Genomic DNA, 10,164 nt, shown 5'->3' on the forward strand with positions numbered 1-10,164 from the left:
AACATTCAAATATATGAGCCTATGGAGGGCATTTTTATTTAAATTACCACACTCCTCCACCCCCAGCATGCATACTCTCTTATTGTCACCTCATTATGGAAGAAATGGTGGTTGTTTGTCCTTACAGGCTGGCCACAGCATCCGCACCACAGGCTCTTCTAGTTGGTGCCCATACCTGTGATGGCCACACCTCCTTTGATGGAGCAGCTCGGTTCCGGAATCCTGCCTGCTTAATTACTTGACCCAAAGATGTCCCATCTGGTGCTGGATGCTTGTGAAATGACCACCATGTGGATGTTTTCATGGTCACCCTGCCTTTCCACATGGGATCAGAGCTACGAAACACCAAGAGAAAAAGGCAGAGAAGTGGACCAGGAGCTCATCTCTGTCACATTTCTTCTTCCCTTTCTTGTTAATTAGCCTTTTTATTGGTTTTTTGTTTTTTGTTTTTTAAATTGAAGGTCCCTTACTGGTCCTGCTTTCATGAGTGGCTGAGAACAAGGGGAAGGGGAGGGCAACCAGCTGGCAAGGAAGGGTCATTTTCACATTTCATTTACACACAGAACTAAACAGACAAGCACAGAGTCACTATTGTGGTTAGAATTTGGCAGCATGGGATGGGGGGATAAGGAGTAGGGGTGTCATTAAAAAAATAGGTCAGGCTCCCCCCAAACTGGGTGCCTGGGAAGGGACTTGGTCTGCTTCAACCCAAGAGGAATCAGAAGATCAAAAGCAGTTTGGGAAGGCCAGAACCTTCAGGGTGGAGGGAGGACGGTCCGGGGGGGTAGGGGGGACATTTGGCAACTGGGGTGAAGGGATTACCCTCCCCCTGCTGGGATCCCCCCAGCCCCTCAGGTCTGGCAGGAAAGGGGCAGCCTGCAACACCCATGAGCAGGTCTGGGGTTGCTAGATGCTCCAGGCAGGGGGCTGGAGGCGGCTCACAAAGGCTTGCCCTCCAGGGAGATGATGGCACTGCCACCTAGATTCTCTGCCAGGGTGCAGCGGTCCTTGACTTCCTCGTAGCAGTTTGCTTGTAATTCATGCTTGATTCCTGTCAGCTTCTTCTTGATGGCATCCTTGGAGCTGGAGTAGATCATTTTGCTCTTAAGGAGTGCACTCTCAGGGGCCCAGAAGATGAACACCAGGACCTCCTTCTTGCTCTCCTTGGTCTCGTAGGTGGCATCGTAGAGAGCGTAGCGGCAGTCCTTGTCTGGCAGCATCTTAACAAAGGTGGTGTAAGGATCGTCCACAGTCTGCCCCACATCTCCCACCAGGATCTCCTTGCCTTGTCCTCACTCAGGCAGAAGAGCACCGCCTTCTTGCGTTTCTTCACTTCTTCTGGCGTTGAAGACTTATGCACTTTCATGTCATTGAACACCTTGATGACACCATCAGAGACAGCCACACCAGAGGCCATGTTTGCGGAAGCGAAAGGGAGACGGGGAGAGCTAGAGAAGAACTGAGCCACTGCAGCTGCTACCAGGATCCGACTCTGTTACATTTCTTCTACACGAAATAGGGAAATCTATTAGAGACAGAAAACAGGTTCCCATAGTCTAAGAGACTAGACTTGGGCGAAGTGGGAAGCAACGGTTAATGGGAGGGGCTCCTCTTTGAAGTAATTGACAGTGGTGTGGTCTTATAACTCTGTGGATATAGCACAGACCATGTGTGATGATCAGTCAACTTGTGATTGTCAACTTGAAGCAGGCCGCCCAGATTCCTAAAATAATCACACAGAAACTATATTATTTAAATCACTGTTTGGTCTATAGCTTAAGCATATTTCTGGCTAGCTCATATGTTAAATTAACCCATCTCCACTAGTCTGTGTGTCGCCACGAGGCTGTGGCTTACCAGGCAGAGTTCCAGTTCCACCCGGCTTTTACCGAGGAGACAAGCTGTGCATATGTCACAAACTTCTGTGTGAGTTTTCTAGGAGACAAGCCTGTGTGTGTGCATGTGTGTGTATGTGTGTATGTGTGTGTGTGTGTGTGAGAGAGAGACAAACCTCTGTGACAAAGTTCTAGATTGAATTTATTGAGGTGGGAAGATCCTTGTTGAATGTGAGCAGGACCACGGATGACTGGAGTCCCAGACTGAATAAAAATGGAGAAGGCAGCCGGGCAGTGGTGGCGCACGCCTTTAATCTCAGCTCTCAGGAGGCAGAAGCAGATGGGTCTCTGAGTTTGAGGCCAGTCTGGTATACAGAGTGAGTTCCAGGACAGCTGAGGCTACACGGGGCTTTTTTTTGAATCCCTGTTTCAAAAAAAAAAAAAAAAAAGAAGAAGAAAGAAAAAAGGAAAGGAAAGAAAAAGAAAAAAGAAAGGAAAAAGAAAAAGGAAAGCAAAGCGAAGCAAGCTGACTACTAGCTCACAGCTCTCTCTGCTTCCTGCCTTCAGAAGCCATGTGACCAGTCGCTTCATGCTCCTGCAGCCATGCCTCTCCTTGCCATGACGAGCTGACCCCACACTATGAACCAACAGAAACCCTTCCTTCCTTCCTTCAGTTGCTTTTGTCAGGTGTTTTCTCAGAAATGAGAAAATTGACCAGGACACTGTGGGAGTGGCCACTTTCAATGTATGTTGGTGAGCTGTTATATAATGTCAATAAAGCTGTCGCACTCGCCAAAGGTCAACTGAGGCACCATGGGTTCTTCAGGGGAAGAAGGAGCCACTGACAACACTGTGGGGGTGAACACTCACTTCTGCCTCCTGAGCTCAACAGCCTCCAGGGTCTCAAACAAGTCCGACCATCGGCAGAGGTGACACCTGGTGGTAACCAGGCCCTCCCATGTGTCAGTCCCGCCGGTTGATAATGCTGCTAAGCAAGGCTGTCATCTGCCTGTTTGCTTTGCTCTGATTTGCTTTACTCTGCTTTATTCATCCCCGGGTTCCCCCAATAGGCAGTTTCATCTTCCCTATTCCCTTCTGAAGCAAGGCCAGCCCACACCCTGTGACACTTCCCTCTTAGACTCCCATATTTGTGCTGGGAGCCTTCCCACGTGAGGGATCTGAAGCTGTCAAGAGCCCTTTTAGACCCAGCGGAGAGGGCCTCCATTCAGACTGTCTCACACTCAGCCCCACTTGGAAGCAGAGGATGAGACCAGACAAGCTCAGGAGAAGCCTGTAGGCGTCCCCGAGGGGCCCATGCATTCGCTACCTTGCTGCTGTGCATGGAAAAACAAGGCCGGGTGGGGGATGGCAGGCCTGTTTGCACATCACACTGTTCAAACAGACTCCCCTGCCGCAGACACCTGTGAGGTGGAGGACAGGGAAGGCAGTAGCAGGGGCTCTCACCTCTTCTCGACTCTCCCCACAGCCACCCTGAGAGCTGCTGCAGAGTCCTACACACACCATGCCCCGTGCTGGGCTCTGTAGCTGCTGGGGTGGCCAGGTATTGCCCCTGCTTCTGGCCTATATCTGCTACCTGCTGCTTGGGGCCACCATCTTCCAGCTGCTGGAGAAGCAGGCAGAAGCTCAATCCAGAGACCAGTTTCAGCTGGAAAAGCTGCGCTTCCTAGAGAACTACACCTGCTTGGACCAGCAGGCCCTGGAGCAGTTCGTGCAGGTGAGGGAGCAAGGAAGGATGGGCCAGGAAGAGTGGGGAGGGGGGTGGAGGGGGCCGGTGGCAGGTGCAGAGACAGAGTGTGGAGGAAACTCCAGAACCTTGGCCTGCCGGTCCATTATGTGACCTTGATCAGGTTACCTAACCTGTGTGTCCTCATCAGTGAGGGGAAAAGGAGGTGACTGGGGTTGGGGAGGGAGCTCAGGCAGTTAAATGTCTGACAGACAAATATGAGGACCTCAGCTCTACGCCCAGATACCACATTACAAAGCCAGGTGTGGGGCAGGGAAGATGGCTGGCTCAGTGAGTAAAGGTGCTTACTTGGCACAGAGCCTGATGACCTGAGTTCAATTCCTGGAACCCACATGGTGAAAAGAGAGAGCCAGCTTCGGGAATGCTGTCCTCTGATCTTGACACACTTACAACGACATGTCCTCACACATATAAACACATACACATGTGCACACACACAGAGTGTTATGTACTATTAAAATGTAATTTTAAATGAAAAAAAAATATAACAGGCATGGTGACTTCTAATCCTAGCACTGGAGAGGCCCAGTAGGCAGATATCTAGGGTTCTCTGACCAGCCAGCCTTACCAGATGGGCAAGCTCCAGGTCAATGAGAAAGGACTTGTTTCAAAAAATCTGTGGAGAGCTAGAGATGGCTTAGTCAGAAAGAGCAGTTTCTCTATAAGCGTAGGGACCTGAGTTTGAACCCCCAGCACCCATGGATAACTCTGGGTACGGCTGCAAGGACCTGTGACTCCAGCACTGGGTGGGTGGATGGACTGGGGAGACAGATGGATCCCAAGAGTTCACCGGCCAAGCCAACCTAACCAGGGCAAGTTCAGTGAGAGATTCTGTCCCAAGACAAAACCAAGCAAGGCTGATGGCTCTGGGGAATGACAGCAGAGGGTGATCTCTGGCCACATACACACATATGTGTGCACACATCTGCACAAACACAAACTTGTAACACACACACACACACACAGTCTGTGGTTCAACATTTGGCAGCAGATTAAAAGCCCCCTCTGAGCTGTCACTTGCTTCCTGAGCATGATCTGTCAGTTATCAACACGGTAGAAATTTCCTCTCCCACGCTCCCCCACTTCTCAGGACGGCTACTCCATCTGCTGGCTCCCAGTTTATGTCCCAGAGTACAGACACAGACCAAGGCGAGGACCCGCTGGGCTGATGGGCAGCGAGCTCTACCAGGACTGCACCCCTAGCTCCTCTCACTCCCTGCCTGGGTCCCTCCTGCCAAAAACAAAGGAAAACTAGGTATTTTGAGCAAAGGCAAATCTACTGAGAAGACAGGCAGAACAAATGGTGTCAGTCACTGCAAACCAACAGGCAGGTACAGTCCCCACAATGATCATGGTGTTGAGGGGTGGGGACCAAAGCTCTGTTCCCTTATGATTCAGCGCCTGGGGCTGGGCACCCCCAGGTGTTTCCTTCCAGTTGCTTACTTGAACCAGTATCTTCAGCTTGCAGGTGGGAGCTGAGGCTCAGAGAGGGGTGGCGTGTGGGCCAAGGCTGCACAGTCACTGGCTGAGACAGAACTCACACACACACACTTCCCTAGGAGCTCCTTATTCTTCATTCCAGCTGAGGACAGGGTCCTGCTGAAAGTGACAGTTCTTAAAGCGGGGTCTGTGGACAGACCCCACCAGCAGTACTGCCTATGAGCGTGATAGGAAAGCCAGCGTCAGCTCCCGCCCAGCCCTGCTGACTCAGGAGCTTCAGGGGAGGCCACCAGGTGGTGCTGAGGCCCTGAAACTTCTCTTGGGACTGAGAGTTGGCAGGATGATACGTGAGCAGGGAACACTGTCCCTGCTCCACATATGCGCCACATATGGCGTTACTCAGAAATGGTACTCATTTCCAAGGTCTCCCAACCTTCCAGAAGTAAGCCAGAGACAGGAACACCCCAAAACTTCCTCCTGCCCTGAGCTGGAAATGAAATCAGGAATGAGGAGCTGGCAGACAGGTGGCAAGGCTTGAATTATCTCTGTAGTCACAGGGTAAGGATGAACCAGATCTGACTGCATCCAAGGGGGCCAGTGCTTAGCCCAGGGACTCACTAGGAAAGATGGGGCAGACACACCTCAAAAGTCCTCAGTCTCAGGACAGACCCTGACCTTTCAGTGCAAGTTTTGGGAGAACCCAGTTCCTGGGAACTCCCACGCTGAGTCATAAACAGAGCTGAGTGTAGTATTCCGATGCGACTTCATGAGGAAGCGAGTTCGTACACTAGTCCCTTTCTCTGCCACCACTGGGTTCTCTGAGCCACTCATCCACATTCAGAGCCACCAGAGGAATCAGAACCCCTCCTCCACAGGATGGAGGGCTCAGAGGTGCAGTGGGGACAGCCAGGGAACTGGGCGAATGCTGTCCTCACCAGTGTGTGGGAAAGAGGAGGCCAAAGCCTACCTCTTAAGAGGTTAGTTTCTGCCACATGGGGCTGGGAGGCCTCCGCCCAGCTCATGAAAAATCAGGTCCCACAAGAAAGGGAGGCAAGAGCAGTCCTGCTTCTCAGTGGTTCCTCGGCCTTTCGGGCACAACCAGATATCACAGTTCAGCCGCCACCATCCTGTGACAAGTTCCCAGCTAAAGGGGTGAGGGCTAGAGTTCAGGGAGATGGAACTCTGCCCATTCCACATGAGGGGTTGAGGGTGCAGGCTTGACACATAAAGCACACACACACACACCAAACAGCATTACATAGCACAATACAGTCAAGATATCACTTGTATACAACACCATTGTATACCCCTATACTGACAGACAGACAGACAGACAGACAGACAGACAGACACACATCCTTTTGTGAGTCTCTTTGAGGGAATTTCTCTTGCAGGTATAGGCTGCACTCACTAGAGGGTACCAGAGAATAAGGCTGCCAGCCTCCACTGGATGCCCAGGAAAGCTCTCACTCTCACCACCTGCCTCAGGGGAGGGCAGCCCCAGACCTCGCTTTGAATAGCAGTCTCTTCTAGAAGCATTAAACACCTTGCCCTCCATGCCCCCTCCGATGTGTGTGTGTGTGTGTGTGTGAGAGAGAGAGAGAGAGAGAGAGAGAGAGAGATATTTTCCCATCTACCAAGTGCACCTCCACACCACCTCCTTAAGCCCTCCACTAGCTCATTAGAGTACACACCTCAGGCAGCTGCTAGCCATGAAACAAGTCATTTAAAGCCTTCATGCCATTTCAGGAACAATGCTATCTAAGAGACACGAAAGCACTCTTCTGAGAGCTTGGTGACAGCTCGCACTCAGTAACTGCCTATCCTGCTGACCATGCCACTTTCACAGGTCATCCTGGAAGCCTGGGTGAAAGGTGTGAACCCCAAAGGCAACTCCACCAACCCCAGCAACTGGGACTTTGGGAGCAGCTTCTTCTTTGCGGGCACAGTGGTCACCACCATAGGTAAACTGGTGAGGAAGGAGGGCCTCCCTAGGCCCTGCTCAGCTTGGGAGCCCTTCCAGAAGTCATCACTGGGGCGAGAATGTGGTTTATGCAGGAGGGGCACACAAGGCACAGATTGGGAAGAGGGTAGGTAAGACCCATGAAAGTGGAAGGCAGCCAGGCTGGCTGCAGCTGTAGGTGGCTGGGTTCACTTCCCTGGGGCACACTGAAGGGCTAAGCAGAGCTTGTCCTCGCAGGACTGCATGAAAGGTGGGAACGAGAGCCTTTCCTACTGACTTCACTCCTCCCTGCAGATGGCTGGTCCTGGTGAGCTAACACTAAAGACCAAGCTCACACCTGGGACTAGAAGTCCCCTCGGGGAGAGAGAGCGGCTGGAGGCGGGAGAGTGTTTATGCACAGAGACTGTTCCTCAAGACGCAGTGTCCCACAGAAAGATCACTTTATTCACCCCCAGTGAACCCCCAGGCCTCTCTCAACGGGCCTCCCTTCCATTCGGTTAAGCCCAAACCCAATCCAGGCAAAGCGACAGAGTAGGGGCTGGGGTATAGACCTGGATTTGTCCTGGGCTTGGCCTTCAGAGTTTCTCATCCATCAGAGAGGGAATAAATTGCAACAATTACATATGGCAGAGTGGGTAATTAGAGTAGGGGCTGGGGTATAGACCTGGATTTGTCCTGGGCTTGGCCTTCAGAGTTTCTCATCCATCAAAGAGGGAATAAATTGCTACAATTACATAAGGCAGAGTGGGTAATTAGAAATGCACATGGGCGGGGCCAGAGGAACCTAACTGGTGGGAGGCAGAGGGTGGCAGTCAGGAGGACTTTATGGAGGGAGGCAGCAGCACTGGAGACGAGTCTTCTATAAGTAGAGGTTATTCTATCAGAGAATCAGGTGAGTATCCATGGGAACAAGGAGCATCTCTTCCCCCATAGATGGGGACATGCCTCTGCTGGACCTGGGGCGGGCAGGTGGGAGGTAGTTCTGAGCTCTCTCTTCCCTTGATCTATACACTCCTTTGCCCTGTAGGCTATGGAAACCTGGCACCCAGTACGGAGGCAGGGCAGGTCTTTTGTGTCTTCTATGCCCTGATGGGCATCCCACTCAACGTGGTCTTCCTCAACCACCTCGGCACAGGGCTGCGTGCCCACCTGACCACATTGGACAGGTGGGAGGACCATCCCAGGCATTCCCAGGTAAGGAGGAGTCCTCCCTCCCCTCCAGGCCCTCCAGGAGATAGCTGAAAACTGGGAGATGGGCTTGGGTATGCAGACATCTGAGAGTCAGTTTGTACAGCTGCAGGACTGGGGCAAGAAAGAACTAGAAAGGTGACGCACACTGGACGGGGCATAGCTTCAAAGGGCTCTGCAGTTACATGTGACTATGGAGTCTACTTGCAAAGTGTTAAGGGCCAGACCCTGGGCATGACTTCCCTGGGAGGGTTGTGGCCACGGGCCAGGCAGCTCTATCTATGCAACATCCTTCTTTGGTGGAGAATCCGAAAACTACGTTATCTCTCCATTCTCATCACGGGCATCCAGTATTATTTCATGTGGTCCAAAACAGTCTCCAGGCTACCCAGTATTCCCCACAGAGCTTATTGTCACAGAGGGACTTGGATCAGTTCAGTGGGTGACAGCAGTCTTATTCTAGATCTGAGTGCCCTAGGGAGTCTGCTCTAGTGTGATTCTCAAGAGAAAAAGGAGCCTTTGGCTCCTTCCTTGACCCACTAACACAGTCTCTTATCCAGGAAAACTTGGTACATAGATGTCATATGTCCATGGGTACAGCCCCGCCCAGATGTCTGCAGCTGGGGAGGGGGCTAGGGGGCTTAGATATTGTCCTGCCCATACCTGACTTTTCCCAGACCTCCCCCATATACTTCCAGAGCCTTCCAATGGTCTCAAGGGCAGACTCTCCCCTCCCAGCTTCTGCAGGTGCTGGGCCTGGCTCTGTTCCTGACTTTGGGGACCCTGGTCATTCTCATCTTCCCGCCCATGTTCTTCAGCCACGTGGAGGGCTGGAGCTTCCGTGAGGGCTTCTACTTTGCCTTCATCACCCTCAGCACCATTGGCTTCGGGGACTATGTTGTCGGTGAGAATGGGATAATCAGGTTATCTTGGTGGACACCCACCACGATGATGGGGAACAGGGCGGTACCAACTGAGGTTGGTTACTTCTGAGGCCACTGTGGATTCTTGGTTGCGTCCTCAGAAGTTTCTAGTATGATAATTATCACTGCTTCCTCCACCACTAGTCCTTTGTATGAGGGCCAGGGAGAGAGTATTCCTATGGAAACTGGGGGTGGCAGTGCCCTCAGACACAAGCCATCACCTTCCCCGGCAGGCACAGACCCCAGCAAGCATTACATCGCTGTGTACCGGAGCCTGGCAGCTATATGGATCCTTCTAGGGCTGGCGTGGCTGGCGGTGGTCCTCAGCCTGGGATCCCTGCTTCTGCATAGGTGCTCCCGGCTCTGGCTACTCATCAGAGGCCTGGACCTCAAGGATGGAACGGCCCCTGACTCTGACCCTAGACCACAGAAAATCCCTATCTCTGCATGAGACCCAAGGGTCCTGCGCTCCCCAAACCCCTGACATTCCCTGCCATTCCTCTTCCTTCTCAACCTACATATGACCCAGAGAATGTGGTCAGCAACTCTTCAGAGAGAGAAAGGGGACAGGTGTGCTATAAAGTAACTGATGGGAGACAAAAATCAAGATGTGTGGATGGGGGTGTGCAGGCTGGCCTCACAGCTCTTTCCCCCGGCCTCCCAAAGATGACCCAGAAAAATCAAACCCTGTTGAATCATGGTGGCCAAATCACCACCACCACCTTCACATACTGGCAGGACCCGCAGGCTGCAAGCAAAGGCGAACTTGATTTCTGCCTGATTTGCTACACACATCCTAGGCTCTTAGCAAGTCCTACTGTGTATCAGGCACTGTACCTGGTTCTGGGGCTGTGACAGGGATGGTTTCCACCCTCACCGTATCATCAGTCTTGAAGGAGCCCCAATACAACAGCTGTAGCCTTGATGGGAGCAAACCTGGGGAGGACGAAAGGTCAGGGCAGTGACTGGAGGGGAACTGGGCACACACCTGGGGGCACCTTCAATGCACACAGGAGCTGTCCTCAGAGGTCTCACAGTCAAGGGACAGGA

The 10,164-nt window shown here is 52.2% G+C and overlaps 1 protein-coding gene and 1 pseudogene across 1 annotated transcript; one reads left to right on the forward strand and one right to left on the reverse strand.

The window, feature by feature from the left end:
- Positions 1–893: 893 nt before the first annotated feature.
- On the reverse strand, positions 894–1,417 carry LOC130885268 (cofilin-1-like; annotated as a pseudogene).
- A 1,940-nt stretch (positions 1,418–3,357) lies between these two features.
- LOC130885313 (potassium channel subfamily K member 16-like) lies at positions 3,358–9,565 on the forward strand. Its single transcript, XM_057786803.1, has 5 exons — positions 3,358–3,570; positions 6,890–7,004; positions 8,031–8,197; positions 8,930–9,095; positions 9,348–9,565. The coding sequence occupies exons 1-5, from the start codon at positions 3,358–3,360 to the stop codon at positions 9,563–9,565; spliced, it is 879 nt and encodes a 292-aa protein (XP_057642786.1).
- The last annotated feature ends 599 nt before the right edge of the window (positions 9,566–10,164 follow it).

This window comes from Chionomys nivalis, chromosome 12 (assembly GCF_950005125.1).
Source record: "Chionomys nivalis chromosome 12, mChiNiv1.1, whole genome shotgun sequence".
NCBI classification, from domain to species: Eukaryota; Metazoa; Chordata; class Mammalia; order Rodentia; family Cricetidae; genus Chionomys; species Chionomys nivalis.

Excerpts from the sequence above, each read along its gene's own strand:
- LOC130885313 (XM_057786803.1), top strand. The coding sequence starts at position 3,358 with ATGCCCCGTGCTGGGCTCTGTAGCTGCTGGGGTGGCCAGGTATTGCCC. Across the intron at positions 3,571-6,889 it reads CCCTGGAGCAGTTCGTGCAG|GTCATCCTGGAAGCCTGGGT; the intron begins GTGAGGGAGCAA and ends CCACTTTCACAG. Across the intron at positions 9,096-9,347 it reads CTTCGGGGACTATGTTGTCG|GCACAGACCCCAGCAAGCAT; the intron begins GTGAGAATGGGA and ends CTTCCCCGGCAG.